This window comes from Orbicella franksi, chromosome 12 (genome assembly GCF_964199315.1).
Source record: "Orbicella franksi chromosome 12, jaOrbFran1.1, whole genome shotgun sequence".
Lineage (NCBI taxonomy): Eukaryota > Metazoa > Cnidaria > Anthozoa > Scleractinia > Merulinidae > Orbicella > Orbicella franksi.
The window spans coordinates 10,561,262-10,588,595 of NC_138156.1; the positions used below are offsets into that span (position 1 = coordinate 10,561,262).

Sequence of the window (27,334 nt, forward strand, 5' to 3'; positions counted from 1 at the left end):
ATTCTTCGTTTGACCAGAAAAGCCTCGCCTTCGCGCGCACTGAAAGTAACACCGCTGAAACGTGGGCTCAACTGTAACAACAGCTATTGAAGCTTGCAAGTTCAGTTATGCATGGCGAAGTCGGCTTGGAGATTCAGCTTTTTATTCATAGATAGACAAGGTGAGTTGAAGAGGCAGGAATCAAGAATAGCTCAGTTTGCATGACTAGGCGTGCCATGTCTCAGTAAATGCTAAATTCACACTCACCGGTCAAGACGCATTCGACGTATATTTTAACACTTCCTTAATGTCTTGATCTTCGAAGTCTTTAAGCGCCAGCACAAGGTGTTCGTTATTAGCTCGAATTATGTTTTGCGCCGTAACACAGTCGTCACACCAGAGTGCACAACACTGGAAGCAGTACAAATGCTGTACGCTTCTTTCGTCGCAATTTCTTCATTTCACGCCGATGGAATTACACTTTGTGACTGCCAACATATCTAGCAAACTGTTGATGCGAAGGTTGGTCGGCAAGTTTTCCAGGTTTTCACTGCTAGGGACTCGTGAAGCCAAAAACTGTGTAAACATGGCAGCCGTCTTGGATCTGTGAATGTGGTCATGCACACAGAACAGGTACTTCTCCATGAAGATTGTTTAATAAAGTTTTTATTATGATTAAAGGCGGAAAGACAAACTGGGTTTAGAGATCAAAATACTTTCAACAGTTGGGCTTTGTAATATAAAGATACCGTATTTATCAGATTATTGTTATTGACCAATCACGAGAGTTTGGACATGCTGTCTGATGTGACTCAATTCTAAGAATTGTTTTTGTGACTGCCAAAATTTCTAAGAATCTTGATCACAATAGTGTGACAACCATAAGACCGAATGCGAAACTCTTGGACGTGCATTAGTCTCTCCGTTTCTCTCGCTAATTCTTCTTCTCTGTCTCTCTGTGTCTCAGTTTGAGGACAATCACTGTTCTAAGGAAAATATCTCTAGAAGTGGAAGCTTGGGCTCTGCTGCAATTTAACAATGTTTCCAGGAACGGGCGAACCGCCAACTAGTACTATTTCGCAAAGTCAGCTTGAAATCTCAATAGTTGCGGTAGACGATAATAAGCCAGCCAAGAAATTCAACAGACGGTAAGTGCTATTTTTTTTTCCCTCTCTCTCTTTGTCGCATTCATTTGTGCTCCAGCTTTCATCTTTTTGCTTCAAGTCAAATTGATATTATATAATCATCAACTGATTGAGATTAGTAGTGTCTATGGAACGCCAGAACTGTCTTATGATACTTTTTTTTATTATATTGGGTGGTTATGTCATTATATTGAGTAGTTATGTTATTTTAGTATATTCTCAGCTCCGACTATTGCATTTCTAGCTCTCTGATTGGCTCAAAAACTCCGACTATGAGCCATTAGTCGGAGTTTTACCTTATATGGAAAACAGTGCGCCAAGTTTAAAAATTTTCCGCTCTGTAAAATTGTTGAAATAAAAATCGGCGGCAAAAACCCGATTAAGAATATACTAAAACAATTATTCCATTCGACCTTGTTGGATATGAAGTGATCATAACCAACTCGCGCTACGCGCTCGTTGGTTATTTATCACTTCATATCCAACGCGGTTTCATGGAATAATTGTTAAATATTCGGTGATTAACTCATTATACTCGGTGCTTATTCCATTATACTCGGTGCTTATGTCTTTATATGCGGTGCTGTCTTCATTATATTCGGTGCTTATTCCATTATATTCGGTGCTTCCCTCGTTATATTCGGTGCTTTCTTCGTTATATTCGGTGCTTTTTTCCTTATATTCGGTGCTGTCTTTATTATATTCGGTGCTTATTCCATTATATTCGGTGCTTACTTCATTATATTCGGTGCCTACTTCATTATATTCGGTGCTTACTTCATTATATTCGGTGCTTACTTCATTATATTCGGTGCTTACTTCATTATATTCGGTGCTTACTTCATTATATTCGGTGCTTACTTCATTATATTCGGTGCTTACTTCATTATATTCGGTGCTTACTTCATTATATTCGGTGCTTATTTCATTATATTCGGTGCTTTCTTCGATATGATCGTCACCAGTCTTCGCAAGGGGTCGTACAATTTGGAGGTAGTCTAGGGAAAGCCGGGAAAAACGGGTGTCACGAAAACTCAGACCCCGAAACCTCAGACCCCGAAAACTCAGACCCCTCGAAATTAAAAACTCAATTGTTATCACCCGAATTGCTCTATGGCCACAATGGGGCGAGATGTTTATCTTCTCCGGTTTATGTTGTCGCGTCGATCGAACGGTGAAACAGAAATATTTAACTTCTCAGGTTTATCGCTGTCGCGTCGGTCAAACAGTGAAGAACTAACAAGGTTTAGAACAGCAGCCGACACTGCTTTTCAAAACAGACCTTTTTTATGCAATCGTATGCAGCAAAAAAATGTGTTGTTCTCTGAAACATACTCGTTTGATCGCAATCTGCTTTTTGACTTTATGTGCGTTGCGTGACTGTCGGCACGTAAAAAGTCAACACGTAAAAAGCACGTGAAGGTCGAACCGATTGAACCGCCATGTCTGGTCTCGAAATGTGAGTGAACGAAAATTGAAATGAAGAATACAAAAGCAAAAACCGACACAACGTAGAATGATTTTTTGAAGGTGTACTATATTTCGGCTGGCCAAACCAGCCTTCTTCAGGTACAATGGAAGATTTTACATTGGTGCGTGTTTTTATGTAGCCGATATTTACGTAATACCGGACTACGCAAAAGTAATTGATCGTGTAAATTGAAGATAAGCATACGGTAAAATAAAATAACATGATAAAAGAACATAATAAAAGAAAACAAATGGAAACAATTAATATGTTTCTTCGCGGATGTTCAGACCATTAGGATCAATTGTTCTGCCTTTTTGAATTAAAAAAGCTTCCCTGGCCGTACGGATAGAGTCTCGGTTAGAAACGATTTTTTCGATGGGGATTAATTGCATGTCGTTAGCAGTGTGGTTAGGAGAGGACAGGAAATGTTCGGCGGCTGTAGTAGGTTTAGATTTGTTGTTAGGGTTATGTATGGTACGGCGGTGTTCATTAAATCGGTCTTTTAATTGTCGTTTCGTCTCTCCTATGTATTGTAAATTACGGCGGTTACATTGAATCATGTAGATGAGGTTTTTAGTGTCACAGGTCAGGTTGGATTTTATGGCGCGCGTTTCCCCGGTAGAAGTATGTAGTAAGTCCGTGAGAAATGTAGGGACAAGTAGCACAGTTTTTGCCACAACGGAAAGAACCAGAAGTTGTGTCGGTTTTTGCTTTTGTATTCTTCATTTCAATTTTCGTTCACTCACATTTCGAGACCAGACATGGCGGTTCAATCGGTTCGACCTTCACGTGCTTTTTACGTGTTGACTTTTTACGTGCCGACAGTCACGCAACGCACATAAAGTCAAAAAGCAGATTGCGATCAAACGAGTATGTTTCAGAGAACAACACATTTTTTTGCTGCATACGATTGCATAAAAAAGGTCTGTTTTGAAAAGCAGTGTCGGCTGCTGTTCTAAACCTTGTTAGTTCTTCACTGTTTGACCGACGCGACAACGATAAACCTGAGAAGTTAAATATTTCTGTTTCACCGTTCGATCGACGCGACAACATAAACCGGAGAAGATAAACATCTCGCCCCATTGTGGCCATAGAGCAATTCGGGTGATAACAATTGAGTTTTTAATTTCGAGGGGTCTGAGTTTTCGGGGTCTGAGGTTTCGGGGTCTGAGTTTTCGTGACACCCGTTTTTCCCGGCTTTCCCTAGACTACCTCCAAATTGTACGACCCCTTGCGAAGACTGGTGACGATCATATCGAAGAAAGCACCGAATATAATGAAATAAGCACCGAATATAATGAAGTAAGCACCGAATATAATGAAGTAAGCACCGAATATAATGAGGTAAGCACCGAATATAATGAAGTAAGCACCGAATATAATGAAGTAAGCACCGAATATAATGAAGTAAGCACCGAATATAATGAAGTAAGCACCGAATATAATGAAGTAAGCACCGAATATAATGAAGTAAGCACCGAATATAATGAAGTAAGCACCGAATATAATGAAGTAGGCACCGAATATAATGAAGTAAGCACCGAATATAATGGAATAAGCACCGAATGTAATAAAGACAGCACCGAATATAAGGAAAAAAGCACCGAATATAACGAAGAAAGCACCGAATATAACGAGGGAAGCACCGAATATAATGGAATAAGCACCGAATATAATGAAGACAGCACCGCATATAAAGACATAAGCACCGAGTATAATGGAATAAGCACCGAGTATAATGAGTTAATCACCGAATATAATAACATAACTACTCAATATAATGACATAACCACCCAATATAATAAAAAAAGTATCATAAGACAGTTCTGGCGTTCCATAAGTGTCCGTGGTACGTTGCACGTGGCACCTCGCATCTTACGTTTGGCCATCGAAGTTCTTTTGATTATGAAATGCACAGCGATGATAAAGAATCACAATAGCCAGGTTGATGAGAGAATTAATAAAGAAAAGTGAACAGCAATCAAGCCGAAAATATTGGTAGGAAAGTTCGATTAGCTTGGTGGCGACTAGCACTTTAACGAAGATCCGTTTAATCCGATTTGTTTCGACTGTTGTTGATTTCCGAGAAAAATACCTCGTTTTAAAGCGAAAACACTGTTTTAATTTTCAGTAATATTCAGAATATTTAATTAAACGAAATTTAAACGCTTGCTCCAGGTAAAGCTGAAGGCTGAAGGGAGCAACTTTAACGAGGCAGTATTCAGAGTTCGCTATTTTGCCATGAAAGGATATTTCAAGATTTCCATACAGTGAAATTGATTCTAGCATTTACTCTCTCATAGGAACCCGCTTTAATTTCCTTTTAATGCTAGACTATTGATTACTGTTCAGTCGTCGCTTTGTTTTCAAATGTCATATCTAGAGCTATATCAATTTTTGGATACGCCATGAATGTTTAAGTTCTGTAATTGTCCCCGGTTAATTGTCACGGTCGATTGAAACACACAAAATCGTCACGCTCGCAACTTGATGAATGAAAATGAATGAATGAATCAATGAATGAATCAATCAATGTTCTTATCAATACATTTGGTTAATCAAGTAACAAGGTTTTACAAGGTAGTCCCCCTATCCTTCCTTATATTAACTTATTGAAGGATTTCGTGCAAAAAGGGTGTATATCGCTTTTTGGGCCGATTTTCATTTTTTGCAGGATCGAGCTAATGACTTGTTGTGACATGAAAAACATCGTTCCGTAATTGTTTTTGCTGATTTGCGCTTCGCTCTCGAGAAAAAAAAAACGTTTGCAAAAAAGCTCAGTTTTCCAAGGGCATCTTTTGGAGATCTTTTGTTGAACGAAAAACAAAAGAAACCTTTTGTTTCGCTAAGGCCCGTTCCAAACGCTGCTCTATTCATGCGCCGAACCTAACTGATGAGTTAAGTACGGCAGAAGAGCGGCGTTTGAATCAGTTTGGTTCGGCAGGTTAGGTTTGGTGCGGCAAACAATATTAAATTCGGCAGGGTCTGTCGCACTATGCGACGTTGGAGCGGCAGCTGATTCAGACGGCGTTCTCCTCATGGGTCGAACCTGATGCATAAATTACTGTAATGCGTTTTTCATATAACGGGACTCGTGATTGGCTCGAAATTGAGTGGCGTGACCAGTCATACATGAAGCTGGAAGTCGTCACCAAAAATAAACACAACGAAATTAAATATGCCTTCGATTTGAGAGAAACGGGACTCTAAGCGAGTTCTTTCGCGCAAATTCATTTTTTCCTTTTTCTTCGTGATAATAGCCCAGGTTATGCGATTTTCCTTTAAAAAGTCGTATTAACCGGGAGAAAACCGGTCTAAATACAAACACTGAGCCTTGAGTTTGAATTTGCTTCCCTAAATATTGTTACAACAGCGGAATGTTAGTCACAGCTTTTCTATTTGGACAGAGTTCTTGAATTCAGAACGTGTATTTTCTCGTCGAAAATTGTTACCACCGGCTTCCCGAATTAAGTTCGACGCAAGTACGCCGTCTGAACCAGCCGCCGCTCCAAAGTCGCTCTAAGGTCGAACTTAATCAAGTTTGGTTCGGCAAATGAGTGGAGCGGCGTTTGGACCGGGCCTAAACGATGAAGTCACCGAAGCGTAGCATTTGGCGCTAGTTGTTCGAACTGATACAAGTTTTATTATTCATATAATTACGCGAATCTCTTAACGGGCCGGATTCGAGTTTGTTTTGCCGTGACACCGGTTCGATACGAAATCGGTCGATTTTTTTTTTTTTCCGGTCTATTTCTCTACTTCTTTCAAAAACCAAAACATCTATTTAAAAAAACCGTGCTGTTCGAAGCGTCGCGTCGAAATTTACCTTCGAAGGATTCGCTCCAAAAGATGGCGCTTGGAAAACTGAGTTTTTTACATACGTTATTTCTCGAAAACGAAGCGCAAATCAACAAAAACAATTAAGTTAGTCTGCCAAAAATTAGCTCCCATATATTGCAAAAAATGAAAATAAAAAAAAAAGCGATATACGCCCTTTTTGCACGAAATCCTTCAATTATGCTTCGTATTTTGAATCAGTACAGTACATGTATTGGTATTTAAATGCAAACTAAACAGGACACTATATTTATACAAAACTGAAAAAAATTATGTATACAGATTCGGCTACCAGGTACTTACTAAAGGTATAGAAACAAGGGAATAACAGGCAACGAAGATACATTTAATCCCAAAACAGTTGATATAAAAGATATAGATAGATCACTAAACTTTTTTTTCATAGTTCTTTAAAAGAACATTTCTGGAAGCAGAATGCTCACCTAGGTGGTGATGACTAGTAATCTTTTGTAAATACTTATGGGCTTTCTAGTTCTCCGGAGAATTTTTTAAACTTTCCCAAAAGGTGCATTTTTATTAAACATGGCGACCATTAGAGGTAAACGTGAGAGAATTTTTGACAGGTAACACTGTTCCCAGTGGAAATGCGGTGGTCTCATGGTTAGTTTGCTCACCTCGGGCTGTTTGAGTTCGGGTTTGCCACCAACTGATCTAGGGCGGCTGTATATCGATCCATTCATTGAAGCACAAACGCTGTTAAGTATCAACATACAGAGTCGCCATGGCCAGTTCCAGTTATTTTACAGTTATTCACCTCTTTAACGATCAGATGTTTTATTTTCATCATGGCTTCTGCACAGAATTAATACAGTGTTGGATCTAGGGGAGAGGGACGGGGGGACCGGGCCCCCCTTATTTTGGGTAAAAAACAATCGCAGAAGAAATAAAAGCCGGCAGGGCAAGCCAAAAAACAACAACAACAACAACAACAACAACAACCGCCCCCTTAGCTCAAGGTCTGGATCCGCCACTATAATATGACCGAGTAAAGAGAAGTTCGGATTTAATCACACCGACATATGACTGTGAGCAGTGAATTGTTCAAGCCTTTTCTTTTTTATGTTTCGAATTCAAGTCATCCTAAATTATAAGTTTGTAATTAGCAATCAGCCATCCTAATCTTCTCTAGCCTTAATCCTTTTTTTTTTCCTACCAAAGTGAAAAAAACCAGACTTTATTTCCTCATTTGATCATATTTACATTATTGAAGTTAAGTTAACGACTCAACAGATCGTAACAAATGTAACTAGTGCGAATCACTGAGAAAATTGTGGCTGAGACTTCCAAGTCGCTTCTCGAGAACGCAAAACAAGCGATCAGTAAAACAAATCTAATGTTTCTCCTGCAGAACAATCATCATATTGATTATTGTAGTGCTGGTGATTGTGGTTGTGGCGGTTGTAATTGGAGTCGTCGTATATGTTCTGACAAAAGACACCGATCAATCACCTGACAATCCCTCATCTGTTGTTCCATCATCTAACGATCCATCATCTGGTGGACCCTACAAAAAAGAGGCCGTCGCCACGGATACACCGGAATGCTCCCAAATCGGCAAGGAAATTCTCAACGCCAACGGCTCGGCCGTGGATGCCGCCATCGCCGCCATGTTCTGCTTGGGGGTTATAAGCATGCATTCGTCGGGAATAGGAGGAGGTGGAATAATGTTGGTGTACAACAGAAGCCTCCAGGAAACCACAGTCATCGACTTCAGAGAAACTGCTCCAGCACGAGCACACCGGGACATGTTTAAGGACAACGAGAAGAAAGCCCAAAAAGGTATTCTTTTCTACTTTGTCTTAGACAGATACTTTATATTTGAAAGTTAAGAAACCAATTTAACGATCAAGTCCAGTAAGAGTTTGTTCTTTACCTGGCAAGACCATGGCCCAGTTGGTCTGGGCACTGGATTTAGAATTTATTTTTGTTGTTACTTTTGGCACGCGCATTGCAGTTATGTACTTGCAACGCTGATTCGACTGAGCCTGTCAATAAAGTGTTTCATATCTTGCACCTGCAGGTTTGTTAAATTTTTTAGGGTTGTTTGGACTAAAGGTAAAAAAATCACACTTAGAAAGAGTTTGAAAGACTTTGAAAATGTCTGTTGACATTTTTAAAACGCCCACTGATTTATAACAAATAATACTTCTTAGCCGTTTTAAAATCGAGAAGAAACCTGGAGCGAGTCTCAACTCGCAGTCCCTTGTGGGAATGCTACCGTGGGCAATCTGACTTAGCATCTTTTGCAAGTTTTGGCCTAGTAACGGTCCGACTGCGAGATGAGACGCCCTAGATTTTTTCTCGTTTCTAAAGTGGCGAATAGCACCTTAACTTCTTCTTAGGTGGTCTGTCCATTGCCGTGCCCGGCGAGGTACGCGGTATGTATGAAGCCTGGAAACGATACCACCGGTTACCATGGGAAAAACTTGTTCAACCTGCGATCGATTTGGCCAGAAATGGATTTAATATTACAGAAGCTGTGGATGACGCTTTGAAGACGACAAAAGGAATCGAAGAGGACATTAGAAAAGATCCAGGACTGAGGTCAGTTTATATCACCTGCGTATCAACAGCAAAGGCTAACTCAGTTTGAAGATGACACATAAAATTGGCCTTGAATAACAAAAAGCAAATTACCAGTAGGCCGTACCAAGGTAGGGCAGCACAGAAGCGAAACACATCAGAAGCTTATAGTATTAAAACTTAAATCTAAGCATAGTTAACAGAGGAGAATGGTTGTGAAGCCCGGCAAACATCAAAGGAGCAAACAAAGATGCCAAGATTATGTTGGAAGGTCCACGACCGCGCACAATCTTTTGTTTTGCGTTCATACACTATGCATGAATTACGTAACCAAACGTTTCTATTGGTTAGTTCCTCAGTATGGAGTAAAGAACTCAAGATTGTGTTTATTGCACGGTCAAGGCCAAAAAAGAGAACAAAAACATACAACAAAGAACTTTGTCGGGTTTCATAACCAATCCCCTCTATTAACTATGATCAAAGGCTGCCTTGTGTCATTTGTTTATATTAGTGCGAAGACATCCACTGCCAAACCAAACAAGTGTGATGCAAGCGTAACGCTAGATCATTTAGACAGGATACATTTTCACTTCCATTATTTTTTTGAATAAAATTCGACCTGCCTCTCTCGATCCTTAATGACAATTAACTTTTGTAATTTATTACATCCATTTTAAAATCACTGGTGATCCTTGCAGTCTGATTGACTCTCAGCAGTGCAATTTATTCTTAAAGTGCCTATGAAGTAAAAAATAATTGCTGCATCATTTTCCCAGACAATAAGAATTAAAAAACAACCAATCAGATTTCAATGCCAGAAATTAAATTGCAGGAAAACCAGAGCAATTCATTCACGAATCACACTATTTTGTGCCCTAAATTGCATTTTTTTTTCTGTTTTGCATACAAAGTAAGATGTAAAAGCGTTTCTGGTTCTGCTTTTAACCAACCGGCTACTGGATCAATAATATTGGTACTGACCAAGGTTATTGAAAATGGACGTAATAAAGTGGTAATTGAACTTCGTGTCCTGCAATTGTGGTCTGAAATCATACTTGCAGTCTCAAATCGAAATCGCGTGCAACCGTATGATGACAGACAAAATTGCTCCCCACTCAGTTCAATTACCATTATTTATACCTGTTTGCTTACTCTCGGAAAGTGTGCATCATTTGATACTTTTTAATCGGCTCATTGTGATCACTATATTTTTCTGATGTTAGGACTTCAGTATTTACAACCCTTTATCAAAAGTGTTTTCTAGAACAGATCGTCACAGAGTTTCGAATTCCATGTCGTTTAAGCGGCTCTGTATTTAAGCCAATTTTAAGCTTAAATGTGTTGTTTGATGTTTTATCTCATGGATTGAAATGATACCGATATCAGAGGAATCCGGGTGATTCGAGTATTGCTTCAAAGTTTAGACTATGCTCTCATGCCAGCCTGTGTACTAGCTTGTACTGGCTATACTCTCATGCGAAAAATAAAATGTAAACAGAAGGGAAGCGTTACACTTCCGGTAGCATTACGAATGCAATTTGATCTGGCTTGATGCCCTGATACGAACCATGTTGGTATATATACCGTGAGGTATTGATCATAGACCTAACAATCAATTTTTGTGAGTTATACCTGTTTGCTTATTCACTGAAAATGCGTTTTAATCCACTCATCGTCATCTTTGAAGCGTGTTATTTTTTATCAAATTTGATTTAAACACAAGTGAGTTGCGTGAACAGAGGGCTCGAATGCTAACAAAATTAAATGCTAAAATCAGCCTGTCACAAATGACTACTAATGCTTAAGTCTCCACGGTCTACATCCCAGTCCCCGTAAAAAAATTAAATAAAGTGTCTTCAATCTGTACAGCGTGGTTGAAACTTGTATTTCCAAAATCAATAGCACCAAATGCCGTCAATTTATCGTCAGTTTTTTACTTGTCTTTCGTAGCCAAACTTGATTAACCCGGAAACTACCTGAACCACCCTTCACAGAATCTTACATTAGGAACGCAAAGAATGGTTACACAGTACCGAGCTCACTCCAAAACCTGGTGTCCACGTGCACGTGGACATAAGGCAAAAACGTGCACGTGATTTTCGTCATGTTTTATGTATTTAGTGCTAGGCCGACTAAACAAATGTGTCACAGAAGAGGAATGAATTTCCACGATTTACCTTGAATTTAGATTTACATTGAACTTAAATTTCTGGTTATTAATGGTCGAAATGGAGTTATATATGTCTCATTTTTTTTCAATTTCCGCCGTGTATCAGCCATTCAGGGCGAATAGCTTTCTCCAGGCGCAAAGTTAATTTCAAACTGGAAGAAGACAGCTAAGCGCCTTCCAGTGCCAGCAAACTGTGAACATACAAAGTCCTCAGTAAATGTTATGAAGGGAATCACTTGAGTGGTAACGGCCTCACTCGCCCTCTCACCAACGCTACTAAATTTCTTGGGGTATATATTGACGAGCACCTTACCTGGAAAGATCATATCAGCTGTTTATGTAAACAAATCTCCAAATCAATTGGAATGTTATTCAGGTCTCACTTCTATCTATCTTCTAAAACTAGACTCACCTTGCACTACTCGCAAATTTATCCTTATATCACCTATTGTAACCTTGCATGGTCGTCTACATACGTAACAGTAACTTAAATAGAATTTACTGTTTGCAAAAACGGGCTGTGCGAGCTATTACCAATTCAGATTATAGAGCACATTCTACTCCTTTATTCTTGAAATTAAGAATTTCAGACATTCATCAAATCAACACGTTTCAAATAGCTAAAGTTATGTCCTGTTATCATAACAACCTGTTGCCTCCATTGCTTTTCAACTTGTGTTTTACAAACAGTCAAATTCATGGCTATAGCACCCGAACAGCCAATAGTTATCGCGTGCATCATTGTAGGACTAATCTGAAAAAATTCACAATTCTTTACCAAGGTCCAAAGATCTGGAATTCCCTTCCTGTTACAATCACTTCTTTGTCACGTTTTCCCAATTTTAAGAAAAAACTGCTGGAGTTTTTAGCAAAATAATTACTGAACTAGCAAAGCCGCACACTGTAGCACTATCTATGTAACCGTATTGTTATGTACGAGGTGGCCTCAACTATAAGCCTGGTGGTTTCTAGAGGTCACCTCGCCATACATTGAAATATTTATAAATAATTAATATATTAGGTAAAAAGGCAAATAAACAAAATCTTGAATCTTGTTAGTAATTTCATAAATTCTTACTCTCATGTTTAATATGATTTCAGCGAACTGCTCCTTGATGAAAACAATAACACTCGCAAAAAGGGAGACAAAATCAAGAACGAAAAGTATGCAAAGACCCTGGAACGAGTGAAAAAAGATCCTGAATCGTTTTACAGTAATTCATCTAGAAAGCTGTCCGATGATATCGTGGACGACATAAAGAGAGCCAATGGCATCGTGACTAAGGACGATCTGGTAAATTACAAGTCGAGGAGCAGAAAGCCATATAAGAGTAAACTCTCGGGAATGAATATGTATCTCACCCCACCCCCGACAAGCGGTGCTGTTTTAGCGCTAATCTTGAACATTTTAAAAGGTGGGTGCTGTTCTTTAAATATATTTTTTTAACTTTTGTCCCTGTCTTCAGGAATTGGATCGGAGAGTGACAAGCAAGTAGAATAGTGGAACAGTGAAACAGTGATAACCTATTGTTTCCTGGAACGTCGAAACGTAGAACCAAAGTAATCTCAGAAAACGCCTTAGCCTTGTACCCAGGGTTTAGAGCTGATAAAGGATTCTTTCCAGAGCACTAAATTTTTTTGACGTCAAATAATTGTCATTTCAGGATACAATCTTACGTCACCTTTCAGTAATGACGTGAATTCCTCAGTACTGACGTATCACCGCATCATTGAAGCTTTTAAGTTCAGTTATGCATGGCGTAGTCGGCTAGGAGATCCAGACTTTAATTCAACAATAGAAAAGGTGAGTTAAAGAAACAGGAATACGACTGAAATCGCGTAACGTGCGTCAATAGGGGTTTCCCACCAAAAGCGAAATTCACTCCCCTCCCAGGACATACCCGACGTTGGACCAGAATGAAATCCATTTTGCCGTCGTATCTCGACAAAAACCCGTGCATGGTGTACGGTCATTGGCGATGAGCTTTTGCTTTGTTATCGGTCTTATGCGCATGCGTCAGAAACAATCAACCAAAGATGGTACACTGATATTCGCAGAGTTACATCTTCAGGAAGGAATCCTTCTTAAAACCTCCTCCAGAAACCGAGAGCGAGCCGTCAGCTTGTTTAAAAAAGGGACTGGTGATTGGAAATCGTTATCTCAGGAAATTTCATTTACAATTCCACTAAAACAATTAGATAAGTAGCTGAACATTTCTATGAGATTCTGCCTCATCATCTATTAAAGAATAGGATTATGAGCTCAAGATTTCTATCGCGCGATAGAAATCGAGAGCGAATAATCTAATTGTTTTAGTATAAATCTACTAGTCGTTCAGAATCTAAATCCTCGTCACAGACACTTCGAAACGCCAAGAAGCGGCCGTCATTTTGTTAACAAGAGCACACTGCCAGGCTACTCACTGTCACAGAATAGACAGTGAGTAGCGTAGCCAATCAGAGAACGCCATTCGTAATAGAACGTTAGTAGATTTATACTAATACCTTGTAGAAATCTCGAGCTCATAAACTAGTGGCCAATGCCCTATATGAGACGCCCCTGCAGGGAATCATGGTAGCTGCATTCACCAAAACAAATGTCTAGTCCAAGATGATGAATACAACTACCATGATTCCCTGCAGGCACGTCTTATAGAGGGAATTGGTCATTGTTAATTAGTGTGCAATAACATAACATAGCATAACATACCCTACCCTACCCTACCTTACTCTACCCTACCCTACCCTACCCTACCCTACCCTACCCTACCCTACCCTACCCTACCCTACCCTACCTACCCTACCCTGCCCTGCCCTACCCTACCTTACCCTACCATACCATAATAAAACCTTTATTTTAACTCGATAAGGATTAAAGCTACAAAGCTTGTGGGGTCCTGTATACCACTGAATTAAAATAAGTTAACTAAAATATATGCATGTAAAATACTAAATACGGAGCTAAGATCAAAGTATCAATCTACGCTTAAAATATTAATTCAAGTTTCTAAAAATACACGTAATCACTATTTCTATATCGAAATGTGGAGGCAGTCGAACTGTCGAGAAGAAAGGTCGTGTATACAAAAGTGGTTTTCAAATCTTTTTCTAAAGTTTCGAGGACGATTTAGAGACAGTACTGGATAATCAAGCTTCTGAAAAGACGAAAAGGACATTCACCGTTACTTGAAATTGTTGAAAACTATCGAGCGTGCGTGGACGACAGCAAGTTTTAAAAGTAGGGAAATACTCGCTCTCGATTTCTGAGGTGATAACTGATTTGGCCTTCACTGAAATCTGTTGCCCATAATCTAACTGTTACATAGTATTGAAGGCCTAACCAATCAAATTGCAAGTTCGTGAACAGTCAGCCAGTGAGTTATGTGAACGAGTTACAGAAACATGTTTTTCAGTTCATCAGAAGAGTGCAATTTCTACAATAATACTTTCTAAAAGTTTACATAACTCCGGTTTCACCGTAGGTTGCTGAGGCGATGTTAAACCAAACAACAGGCGACCGTTTACGTCACAAAATATGGGATAACATGACGCACGATAACGTATCATATTACGCGCAATCATTCTCAGACGCTGATTACGGCACAACACACGTGGCTGTTTTGGCGCCAAATGGCGACGCGGTTTCCGTAACAACCACAATCAACAGGAGGTAGGTTTGCATTTCTTGTTAGTTACAAATCAATAATAAATCAAGGTTTCCTACTGTTCTACTCCCATACTAAGCCTATGTCACGGCATTTTTACAGACCGGTCTATTTTCAGGCTTCTTTACCCGCGAAACAGGTCATTTCCGGTCTACATGAACGCGCATCTGTAAGGAAAAAATGGCGGCCTAAGATGGACAAGTCGACATAGTAAATACGCTAATTAAAAATTAAGTCCGTGCTTGTGATTGGTCATCGAGGTTCTTACGGGGGGTCGGAATTCGCGGTAAATTCAAACTGAAAATAGATCGGTCTGTGAAAACGCCGTGGCAGGAATATGGGGTAGTTGCACGCTCCTAGTGACGGGCTCTTGCCAGAGGTGCATTATACTGTCGTTTTGTCTAATACTCGTAGGAGCAATCAAAACCCACCAAATGTATATTTTTTTGCCTTGAACTTAACGTGAGTTCTCAGAAAGTTGTCATAACGCCGTGACATCATTACGAACGCCACGTTGCCAAGCAACCTCTCTGATGTCATTCACAGGCTTGATCATGATTCTGGACAAACCGATTTCCCTGCACAGCCTGTTAGCTGACATTTTCATTAAAAATCAGTTACCACATGATTGACGTTCATTCTCATCGTCGTTTTTGACAGATTTGGATCCAAATATCGATCTAACGTCACAGGAATCATCTACAACGACCAGATGGAAGACTTTGACATTCCCGGTCACAACATAGTGGACGGTATTTCTCCATCTCCTTTTAACTTTCCCGAGCCAAACAAGCGACCTTTCTCGTCCATATCTCCCGCCATTTTGACCAACGATACCGGCGATGTACAGCTTGTTATCGGCGCTTCCGGCGGGAGAAAGATCACCACCGCCGTGTCACTGGTATGTTTGACTCTTGCAACACAGGAGCCAAAGTTCTACAGGCCAAATGTGATTGGTCTTATGCACATACCGTAGAATCGTCTTGAAAGGGTCTGGGAATTTATGCTCGTATGGTTTTTTTTTTCCCAATCAAGTTGATGGATGGAAGAGAGGAGAAAGTGCTTTCAGCGTTTTTTTTTTTTTTGTGCTCTCTTAATAGTGTCCTTGGTGGGTGACATACCTTAGTTGGAAGAGCTTTTCCAAAGATCACTCAGGAATCGTGCATGAACCCCACCTGATATTTTTCAAACGTTTTCCAGTTTCTACGACAAAACGTTGCTTACCGCAGTTCGGGAATTCACTTCCGTCTAAATCTTCCAGGCAGCAATTTCCAGCAGCAGTTGTGAAGACTGAACTAAACTAATCATTACGTTAGATCAACGAATCAACCACTTTTTCCACTGTGATGACCGTCTTTTAATTTCACTTAACACACCAAACACGTTTTGTTTCTCTTGGTGATCACCTCATGTGACTTTTCTTGCCCTGTTGCACATTTCTCGCACATTTCGTGTGCACTTTTGGCAGTAGGCCATTTTCAAGTTACCTTAAACCTTGGTTTCAAAACGAGTCCTCGTGCAATACCTTTCATATGAAAATGAGTTTGATTTGCATGAAATGAATGATTATAAATGGTTTCGCACGCAGACTCAAAAGGCAACTCGGATATGGCTTATTTAAAGAAACGGCGTTCCCTCGCTGAAAAAAGCTGCCTGCCCCAAAGAGCTTGTATTGAGGCTAAGTGTAAAGTGCTTGCACACAAAATGAACAACATTCCTGACATGGCCGAATTTGCAACGGTGGTATAAATTAAAACTGAGATCAATTTTTTAAGCCATAATATAATCCATGATACTAATGCGACCTACTTGGCAAAAGGCGTATCACTGATGTATAATAATGACCTGTTTCAAAACGAATCCTGGTGCAAAACCTTTCATTAAAAAAAATAATAATCAGTTTGATTTGCGTGAAAATGAACCTGTAGGGCGAACACATTTCCAGATGAATGGTTTCGGACGAAGACTCATTTTGACACAGAGATAAAAGGCAACTCCGAAATGGCCTGCTGCGAACAACTTTCTCCGGTCTCTGGTCAATTTTTTCGGGCATCTCATGCTACTTCTTTTGTATATACTAAAACAGTTATTCCTCTTAGTGTCGATGGCTAGTGGTGAATATTTAACTCACTGCTCCGCTTTTTTTCACATGCTCAGGTGTTAATGAACAAGCTGTGGTTTAAAACAAACTTATCTGAGGCTGTGGACAAGCCTCGTATACACACTCAGCTGGTGCCCGATCAGGATGTATCGTACGAAAATATACCTACTGATAGTTCTGGGAAATATGCTATGCCAGGTGACATAATTAAAGGCTTGGAAGAACTCGGGCATGTCGTAACCGGTAATAAAAGCTTCGCTGTTGTGCAGGCAGTATTCCGAGACCCTGAAAAGGGAATATTTGCCAAGTCAGACCCGAGGAAACATGGCGCGCCCGCGGGACAATAGAGCACTTGTCCCGAACACCTGCGCAGCATGATTAGTCTCAAATTATATAACTCAACTAAGCCTAGAAACTAGACCTTAAGCATCATCTCAGGGCCAGGTTGTAACTATTTCGTACCTTAACAAAAAGCTTCTTGTAGTTAATGAAAAACGTTAATGTTATGCATTTCTATTTCTATGCCTCGTATCGATTTCACTCGTTGTAATATTGCTTCACTGCCTTCGAATCTGCTTAGCTTTGAAACATTACTTTGCTTAGAATGGAAACGTGCAGCATGTAGATGGAACAAATAATATGTTTTCAGTAATGGTTCCTGTATGTATTGGTTTACAATAAAACAGCAAGTTACTCCGTAACTGTTTGGTTATATCGCTCAAAAATCGAAATCTTCCCAAAATCACCTCCCAAAAGCCTCCTACCCAGGCCACCCCAGACGATAAACAACCACTTCCTTTGGGTTGGTTCAGTCCATTTGAGTGAGCAACTTGGGTAGAATCAAGAAAGGATATTACTATTGAACGCGCTTTTTTATTACATCTATCTGGGGATGAAGGTTGAACGTTTTTAATCTTTTGAAGAGTGAGCTTGAAAATGTTCTTAAAGTATCTGCATTACAGAGGTAGATCAATCCCATGGTTGCCAGACATCAGTATTCGAAATTCCCAACTTTTCCCTGATAAAAACTATATTGCGTTTTTGTCAACAACGAATTTTGATATTTTTAAATCTTTGTTCGCCTCCTCTTGTTATTTGCTGAGGAGACTACATGTATGACGGACTAATTTTCCATCCAAGCACTAGTCGCTTCGCCTGTTACGAAACCTAACCGCCGTTAAAGGAGCTCAATCACGGTGTTTTGAGTTGTTTTGGCCATGCACGTACCAAATCTCCTTTAAATGGAAGGGAACCTGAAAATAATAGTTTACTAAGATAGAAAGATATCAAAGAGATAACAATAAACCATAGAGGAACAAGGATGGTCAAGGATGGCTTAGATTGACACGGATTGCAAACGACGAATTTGAAAAATTTGGGCTAAACTTTCAAGATGTGCAAACCGTGACTGAGCTCGTTTAAGAACCCACTTCCAGTGAGAGCCCAAGGGTCGGGTGCAACCCTTGGTTCAATCTCTGATGGAAGGTCCATAAAAAAAGGCAATGAATACACAGGCAACCGTTAAGGTAATTAACTTTAATTCTATATAGATGACAGTTGCCAACTAGCAAACGGTTTTCCCATTGTAAAAGGGAAAAATACATGAAACAAAAAACAGAGATGAATAAAATTTAAATATATCTACAAATGATACAAAAGGTATTGGTTCGGCTATTAATGTTTTCTTTTTTTTTGTTAAAATTGTCTTTTTAATTAATAACTGTCTGGTGTCATAATTCTTATAAACATCCAACAAACTAACGCTGAATAATTTGCGTTAAAATTTCTCTTTCAAATCTGTCATCTAGAAAAAACGACGCTGCAAATCTTTAAAATGTCATTCACTGTCTGTTTATACAGCAGTGCTCTTAGCGTACGAGCTAAGTGTGTTGGCTCTCAGTATGTCATCTACCAGACTGTTAATGGACGCTGCACCAATGAGTTTATTGAAGAACACGTGCTCAAGGACTTGGGGGTCCACTGCTCCAAGAGAAGTTAGTTTGATGAGCAGCTGTCCAAAGCGACTGGAAGTCTCCGGTCGATGCAAGCGAACGTACTCCTCTAAAGCATTTCGAGTCTTGTTCTGAACAGCTTGGATCTGAACAGAGTCTGATAACTGGTCGTTATCTGTTGAAACGATAAGAAACCAGGTCAATACACAGTTATTGCATGACTTGGTGCCGCCAAAAATATTAGCGCACTTACGCACTTAAAACAGTGAAAGGTCTGTCATGACAGATCACGCACGTTAATAACTAAATAATATCTGTTTTTTTTTTCAAACGATGATAAAACTGGCAGTGTTGTCTGATGCCGTAGTTTAGACTTGAATTGAAGCTTTCTAGGTGGAATTAAGCTTTACACTCCCAGGGCGAAACATCGGGTTAATAAATTTGGTTAATATATACTAAATAATATTTATCTTTTATCTTCAAACGATGATAAAACTGGTAGTATTGTTTAATGCTGTAGTTTAGACTTAAACTGAAGTTACTCGACCACAAGCTTTCTTGGTGGAATTGAGCCTTACACTCCAAGATTAAAACAACGAGTTAAGCAATTTGGATGTATGCTAAATAATATCTATTTTTTATCTTCAAACAAAGATAAAACTGGTAGCCTTGTTTAGTGCTGTAGTTTTGACTTAAACTGAAGTTAGTCGACCACAAGCTTTCTGGGCGGAATTAACCCTCACACTCCCGGAGCCAAACATCGAGTTAATCAATTTGGTTATGTGCTAAACGGGACTAGATATAACCCTAGTTTGCAACATACAAATTCAAACCGCGACCATCATGCAGTGCTTTTTTCAGATACAGCTTACGGTGCTGTATAAGGTTGTTTTAAGCGTTGTGTCTACGAAATATACTCCAGCATGTGACCATTCAAATAAATGTCACTAAGCAGTCCTTTTATACCGTGCTGTTTATATGCTGTTCAAGGTACTTCTAGCTTCCTAGACTGTGGCTAAACCCCAAGTGCGAGGCTGTTCATTTGAAAGCTATTGAGCAGTTCTTTCATGTGGTGTTGTTTATGATGTTATACAAGGTGCTTCGAACTTTCAAGTCTGTGGATGATAAAACCCTAGTGTGTGACCATTCAAATAAAAGCTACAGAGCGCTGTTTGGTATGCTGTACAAGGTTTGCGTCTGGATAAGACAGGGCGTGCTGTGTCTTACTATTCAAATGAAACCCTACTGAGCAGCACTTTTTCGTGTCCGTTAATGTTTTTGATCGTTTTCAATTACAATACGAGACTCAGTGTTCCTGGGAGTAAATGGGATAAACTAAGGCAGCCGACTCTGATTGACAATGTAGCAAAGCGAAGGACAAAATTTGCAGGAAGTCAGTGTCATAACCAGTGAATCTATTATTACTATCATGACTTCTCGAAAAGAAGTAGAACGAAATAAATTTACTTGCTTTTTCAAAAGTCTGTAACTTTGTTTCAAAGACGACGTTTGAGCAAAATTGAAATTATCGGCACATAAAGAATTGGGTATGGAGAAGAAACGGGTGCCGAATTCCGAGGAACCGCTTTAAGATCGGACATATAACTTGGCAGTACAATGTGAAGCGAAATCGCAAATTAAATGTGCACGTTCGTAAGATAAAAGGACCACGGAATAGGTAAAGTGAGACACTTCTCTGAGTCGAGTAAGTCGAAGTTAATGTGTTTTCGATTTGCGAATTTTCAATGAATACTATGCAAACAAAACGTGCTCATAATTAACTGTCTCAGATGGGCGCGTTAGCGGTTAGCAATTAGTTTTCATTTCCATTATACATACGAAAAAACTGATTACAATCAGTTATTCATTTATATTAGAAATACAACGGTGTAAATTTCCTTTAACATAGATGTCCTTGCTAAATTTTAAGAGAATAACGTATTTTTCGGTGTTATTTTGCCAAGGTGGTCCGGGTTCTCTTTGGCTAAAATTAGAATGACGTTAGAGACAAGCAGAAAATTTGATATGCAATTTGCAATGACTTGCCATCTGGTATCGTCCACAAAGTTTATCAGAAGGCAGAGTTTTCCTTTAATATCCTCCTTCTCAAAGATGAATGTTGTTTTGAGAAATATTGGCGATGTTTTGAATTACGCTAATCAAAGTTCAATAACATAAATAGCCCTGACAATTTGAAAATTTTCTTTCGCGGCCTTATTAAAAATAAAACAAACCAACACCTTTAACAAAATGTATCCCTGATTTAAAAAAAAAAACAGTGTCTTCGCTTCAATAATAGAAGTGTCTTTTATAGGGTTTTTGAAGAAGAATAAAAAGCCTCTGAAGGTGAAAGCGAAAGCTGGGTTTTAAATGAACGTGTAGGAGCTGAAATAACAAAAAGAGTTCAACACATGATATAATTGTATGCAGCGCAATTAGGTGGATTCTAACTTTTAAGTCTGTTGATGATAAAACCATTAAATTAACATGTGTACTATAATTGTGCTTTTAAGCGATTCACAATCGAGAGTTAGGTCAAAGACGAAGTTATTTACGACAGCAGTTCTTAACCCGTATTCTTACAATAGCATATGCAGGGTTTTTTTTTTTTTTTGGCGATAACTTCGCGACTTAATACATCTTTAAAAGGTATACTTCGCTCGTAATACTGCCGGAGTGGATAGATATAGAAGTATACCGTTTCGTTATAAGGCCTGCGGAGAGAAATTTTTCGAAATAAAAGGTTGAATGGCGAATGGAATTATTTAACAGGAAATATTAAAATTAAAGCCAGGAGTTCGACGTTTCGACGCATAAAGCATTATCATGTTATCAAGAATGAAAAATCGTAAATGTCAAAGTTGTCAAAAGAGTTGAGACTGGAATATCATTAAATGGCATGGCACCATTAATAACTTTGACATTTACGATAATGAAGCTCGATACATCGAACTACGTTAAGGGGGTTTAAAATTTCTTTTTCAATGCTTTAACCCTTTGAATACCAGCTACGCATATATGCGTAATTGTAATTAATGCATATATGCGTAATTAATGGTCGTGCTCTTTGTACCACTTGTGACGTCATCAATTAAATGTCATCAGATATTCTTGATAAGCAGATAGTAGTGCTTGGCTAACCCTTCCGCACAACGGTCAGGTTTAGATATCGACGACATTCCGACGTCGCAAATCGAAAAACAACGTTATCAGTTTTGGTGCAAAAACGGTGGTAAAATGGTCCACAACGCCTATGATTGATCAAGGTCCATTTCTAGGCTTCGCTGCAGCCAGAAAGAGCATACAATGCAGAAGGTAGCCAGTGTAAAAGGGCAGAGAAAAACAGAAAGGAAAGGGCCAACAAACGAAATTGAGAACGGTTAATGGCAAAAAAAAAAAAAGAAGAAGAAGAAGAAGAAGTCCAAATTTTGGCTTATGCGCATGCCCGGAATTGAAGTTTTGCACAATTTTGTACCTAATCCTCGAAAAATCTCTCCTTTTAGTAAAAAAAAAGCTTTTAAAGCAAAACGTAGGCTTATTTATCGGATGAAATGAGTCGAAAACAATAGTAAAGCAGGAGTTACTCAGTAAGACTGTTATTAAAACAACTTTATGGTTAGGTTAGGGGACATGAAAAGTATTTGGAGCGCAACATCAGATTACTCAGAGGAAGAAGAAAATCTGTAAAGTTACACAAGTTTTTAACGTTATTTTAAAAAGAATGAAAGCACCTTAGTCTCACAAGACTTTCATGGGGATAAACCAATGAGGGATCTAGGGGAGGGGCCACCCCCGCCCCCCAACCCCCCCTATTTTGGGTAAAAAAGGAAGGAATCACAGAAGGAAGAAAAGCCGGCAGGGCAAGCAAAGCAAAACCGCCCCCACCCCCCCCCCCCCACCCCCGAATACCTTAGTCTCACAAGACTTTCATGGGGATAAACCAGTGACGGATCTAGGGGAGGGGCCACCCCCTCTATTTTGGGTAAAAAAAGGAATCACAGAAGGAAGAAAAGCCGGCAGGGCAAGCAAAGCAAAACCCCCCACCCCATCCCCCCCCCCCCCCGCGAACCTCTTAGCTCAAGGTCTGGGTCCGCCACTGTAAACGAATACAAATTCTCCAGTATATACATGTAACAACAATTTATTTGTAGCTCCAATAATGAGATAGATAACAATACATATTGGTTTAGGTTTCTTGTTCTGTAGTTGGGAGAATTTAGTAGGACATTAAAACAATGTCACAAATTTGAAGCTGATTATTTCCTTAATCTCCTCACTATCATGTGCATCACATATAACGAATTGATATGAGAAAATGCAGCTCGATCACTTCCGAACGAAAGGGAAATCAGAATTCTTTAACTACAACTGAGCTAAAGCATGTGCAAAACCTTAAAAGGAAGGTAAAGTAAATTAAGTCGAGAAGGAAAACTTGCGCCTTAGAATTATTGTAATAATTTCAAAAATAGCTTGAATCATTAAAAATGCTTTGAAAATGACCTGTCAAGGGTAACGGCAAGGGTATGCTTAAATGTATATTCTAAGTATACTATTGGTAGTCACTGTGACCTTTTATGTGATTGTAATTTATAATAATGTATCGATGTTACTGCATGGACAGGGAACAGAATCATATGCTAGCAAGACAGAATGAGAGCGTTGTATTTCTCGGCGGTAAATTTCTCTATCCTGTTTATTTCTGCAGAGTTGGCAGCCAATCGGAATTTGTATTTCTGAAGTTCGTTCTTTAAAGTTTTTTTTCGATGAACGGCAGACAAACGCGGAAGAAATCAATTCCTTAAGAACATTATCCGAAAATAGCGTCTTTGTAGACTCGATCAGCCGTAATGGATGGTTGATCGTTAAGCAAAACAACAGAAAACGCACGCGCGAGAAAAAACACGCTGCGAGAACTTCTCGCTCCTCTGTCGCGAGATGAACCTGTTTCAATGTGGATAAGGGTCGGTCTGACATCTCTGTAGCAAAATTCGCTTGATATATAGTCTATGTAATTTACAAGACGGAAACTTTAAATAATCGCAGCCTTAATTTATATTAAAGAAATTTCCATCATGGTGCCGACTCAATTACATTTCAATTGAACTCGTTTTCATCAACAAAAGTAACCACTAGCAAAAATGATTATTTATTGGCGGAAATTCGGCGAAATTTTATTAAAAGAGTAATCAAAATGCGTTTAGAAACAGTTTTATTTCCACTTGACTGTAGCTGTAGCCAGACTAAAATCTTACCGAGGCAATATCAGAAAAAAATGTTTCTTTTATATTGACTTTTTTAACGCATAGCCTCTAAAGGGAACATCAAATAAATAAATAAATTCCAAATTTTACCGAGGCAAAGGGTTTTTCTGATACTAGCTACGAGCCTGGTTACTACGGGAAGATGATGACTTTCGCTAAAAGCTAAAAGACGGTGATTGTACAAAATAAAAACATACAGAATCATGAAATCCTTCCTTCAGGCTGCACCTGGGTTTGAAATGCAGCGTAATAATCATTTTTGTTCGTTTGCGGAAAACGTTGTTCATCTTTTTCATTTCCTCAACAAATCGATTAATTCGTCATTTTTAACTCGCCATCCGGAAGGGTTCTGTCGCGGCAAAGTCAAAGACCATCTCCCCTGATTACGCTATGACTGAATAAACATATATTAATGTCTAAAACTTCAAAACTCGCATTTAATAAAGTTGTAAGCAAATCAGTCCATTAAAAAGCCTCACTAATCCACATCTTAAGAATATTTCTCCTAAGAATCGAAATTAGTAATAGCGCGACGAAAAGACAAATCAATTTTGACCGAAAAGTCGGAACATTGAAAAATCGCAACACACTTCCGGGTAGAAGATCTTTGGCGATAAAATAAATACATTTAACTTATAGAGATTAGTTATTCCTTTTTTTTTCCGTATCAAAGTGGCAAAAGACACTCGGTGCTGTTAATTTGCAAATTCATGGCGATGGCCTTGAGCAACGGAGAGATTAAGGAGGGCTTTGAGAATTAATCCTGACCACTTCATCAAGCTTACGCTGCGAACTGAGAAAAAGGCGCACTTCGACGATTGCCGCGGCGGTAACAAAAAGAGAGAAACGCACACGACACACTTTCTGGTATTGTATTCATACGCAATATCACACTCATGTTTGGATCCGCTGTTTACATTTTCGTTTGTGTTGTATGTTCCTCGCCATTGGGTGAAAAAACTGGGCAATAGCAGGGTCATTACAGTAACACAAACAGAAGGAGGTCATGGCGAATTAAGATTACTTTTTTTACTCCAAGAGAGAGGTTTAGATTATGCCAGTGTTTAAGTCTCGGTGTTCGGGGTTATCCAATGATTTAAAAAAAAATCACGATATTTTTAATGCTTAAATCGTTTTTCTCATTGCGCACAGACCGAAGAAAAAGCATAATTTAAATTTGCAAAAATAAGGGACGCGGTTTCAAGTTAATTTTTGCGCGTTCAGTTGCTCGATTGCTTACAGACCTTACAGCAAGAAAAATGCATAAGATTTATTTATTCTTACCTGGGTTAAAAAGAACTAGCGCCTTCAAAAGAGTAAACTCGGCCCTGTTCAAACCCAGCTGTACAAGTTTGAAAACAACCTCATTGAGCTTTCCTATGTTGTGAAGAACTCGATCCAGATGTTCGCTCGGCGTTTTCTCCATAACATCAGCAACGAGAGGCGCCAATTCGAACGGCATGGCCCACTGCACGAGGTTGATGACGAATATTTTACACCAGTTTTCCTGCAAGAGCGTCACTTGATCAAAATGCGACAGGTCCGCGAAGTGACGCACGTTTTTCGCCCAGTGAATGGACATAAACAGCAACCGGGCCGCGATTTCTGTTGTGTTTTCCGCCGGTAGTTTTTGAACACCACTGACGCTGTCGCTGCCAGTGGTGGTGCTTTCTTCTCGAGTCGACCTTGCATCGTTTCTCGTCTGCGGTGTTTGGTACGGCTCAACAGCCTGCAGATGATAGACGAAATCAGACAAGGAAACGAACTCGGCTTCTCTTCGCATTTCACCTTTTAACTGTTGCCTGCGGTGCCGCTTTCTGCTTTTCTCAAAATCCTGTGCTCTGGTTTGCTGTACAGCTGCGAAAGAAAACAAGACAACATTCTCCATTTGAGGAACTTCAACTTCGGGGCAAAATAATTCTAGCAGAACTGAAATCTAAAAATTCAACCATGCCTACAACAAAGGAAATATTTGCTTTATTTGAGAACGGGAAATTTTTTCTCTAACGCAAGTTTAATTACACCAAAGGTAAATATTTTAACACGAAAGTGTAGTCATTATTGTCAAACGATTGGAAATGTTTAGACAGAACTGAAAAAGTGGTAAATTTTGCAGGGAATTGCTCTTGCTTGTTTAAACAATGTTCCTTTTCCACGTTAAGCGATAAAAGCACCATTTGATTGAAATTAGTGAAAATGTGTCGAGTAGATAAAAACCGAGCAAATCACTTTGGCAGCGCCTTCTAAATAATCGATTTACTCACGACTTTCCAACCCAATTGAGGTAATTTATTTTTATAGTTAGTTACTTTGTGTTAGATTGGAGAAATTTTTGTTCGCACATTTCAAGAACGCAAAGTTGTATTTTCCAACTGGGTGCAACCGCACAGTAACAATACGATAATAATAGTAATATAAAAAACTTAAAACATGTTTTGTGACTCACCTTCCCTTTTCATTCCCACCGTTAGGCATTTCCTCATTCTGCAGTACTGGCAGCTATTTCGAAAGCGCTTGTTTACAGGGCAACACCCTGCCACTCTGCAAGTGTAGTACAGACGTTTCTTGATGCTTCGCTTGAAGAACAACTTGCATCCTTCGCACGTATTCGCACCGTAGTGTCTGCCTGTGGAATGGTCGCCGCACACCGCGCAGATTTCCATGTCCGTGTCTTCCTTCCTCCGCCTCTAGCGTTATTCTACCCTCTGCACGACCAAGATGAGTGATCTTGAAGGTGCGAGCAATGACCTACAGGGTCTATTAAGGTCCCTTAGAATTTATACGTGTACTATATATATGTATGTACTTGTGTGGCAAGCCAGTTTAAGGCACATGTCAAGAGTCATGAATGATTGATTAGCAGGGCGAATGATTAACATTGAAACTACTTTTATTATTTTTATTTCTTTAGCGCTGTTTTTCTTTTCGTTGTATCTGTTGAATATTTATGCCGTGTCGCTCGCCCAAAACAAAGCCTGCTTTGACACATAAGGAAACAGCTTTTTAATATAATACCGTCTAATGTGGTCGCTTTTGCGACTTTCCCGGCGCAGTAATGACGTTTGCTCGTTTATTTCTCTTCCTTTCTATAATTTATGACTTCTGACGTCAAGGGGTCTTTAACCTATCCTCTTCCAATTTAACAAGCTAGGCTGAACTTGTTTATTTTGGTTTTCAAGTAACATCTAATTCCCTACACGCTGAGAGCA

General features: G+C 39.3%; 2 protein-coding genes across 3 annotated transcripts; one reads left to right on the forward strand and one right to left on the reverse strand.

The window, feature by feature from the left end:
* The first annotated feature begins 76 nt into the window (after nt 1-76).
* LOC145464119 (glutathione hydrolase 1 proenzyme-like) lies at nt 77-18,546 on the forward strand. Of its 2 annotated transcripts, none has more exons than XM_081447932.1 (9): nt 77-160; nt 947-1,127; nt 7,802-8,232; nt 8,796-8,997; nt 12,248-12,561; nt 12,811-12,950; nt 14,629-14,816; nt 15,472-15,712; nt 16,969-18,546. In XM_081447932.1, exons 2-9 carry the CDS (start codon nt 1,018-1,020, stop codon nt 17,257-17,259), a joined length of 1,917 nt encoding a protein of 638 aa, XP_081304058.1. In that variant the 5' UTR covers nt 77-160; nt 947-1,017; the 3' UTR covers nt 17,260-18,546. The 2 variants fall into 2 exon arrangements, with proteins under 2 accessions (XP_081304058.1, XP_081304057.1); XM_081447931.1 differs by having other exon boundaries at nt 89-612.
* A 31-nt stretch (nt 18,547-18,577) lies between these two features.
* Nucleotides 18,578-27,334, reverse strand: LOC145464136 (COUP transcription factor 1-like). Its single transcript, XM_081447951.1, has 3 exons — nt 26,572-27,334; nt 25,410-25,982; nt 18,578-19,039 (listed from the first exon to the last, which is right to left on the reverse strand). Exons 1-3 carry the CDS (start codon nt 26,786-26,788, stop codon nt 18,765-18,767), a joined length of 1,065 nt encoding a protein of 354 aa, XP_081304077.1. The 5' UTR covers nt 26,789-27,334; the 3' UTR covers nt 18,578-18,764.

Excerpts from the sequence above, each read along its gene's own strand:
- LOC145464119 (XM_081447932.1), top strand. The coding sequence starts at position 1,018 with ATGTTTCCAGGAACGGGCGAACCGCCAACTAGTACTATTTCGCAAAGT. Across the intron at positions 8,233-8,795 it reads CGAGAAGAAAGCCCAAAAAG|GTGGTCTGTCCATTGCCGTG; the intron begins GTATTCTTTTCT and ends ACTTCTTCTTAG. Across the intron at positions 8,998-12,247 it reads AGAAAAGATCCAGGACTGAG|CGAACTGCTCCTTGATGAAA; the intron begins GTCAGTTTATAT and ends ATATGATTTCAG.
- LOC145464136 (XM_081447951.1), bottom strand. The coding sequence starts at position 26,788 with ATGGAAATCTGCGCGGTGTGCGGCGACCATTCCACAGGCAGACACTAC. Across the intron at positions 25,983-26,571 it reads GGTGGGAATGAAAAGGGAAG|CTGTACAGCAAACCAGAGCA; the intron begins GTGAGTCACAAA and ends TTTCTTTCGCAG. Across the intron at positions 19,040-25,409 it reads GCTAGTTCTTTTTAACCCAG|ATAACGACCAGTTATCAGAC; the intron begins GTAAGAATAAAT and ends TCGTTTCAACAG.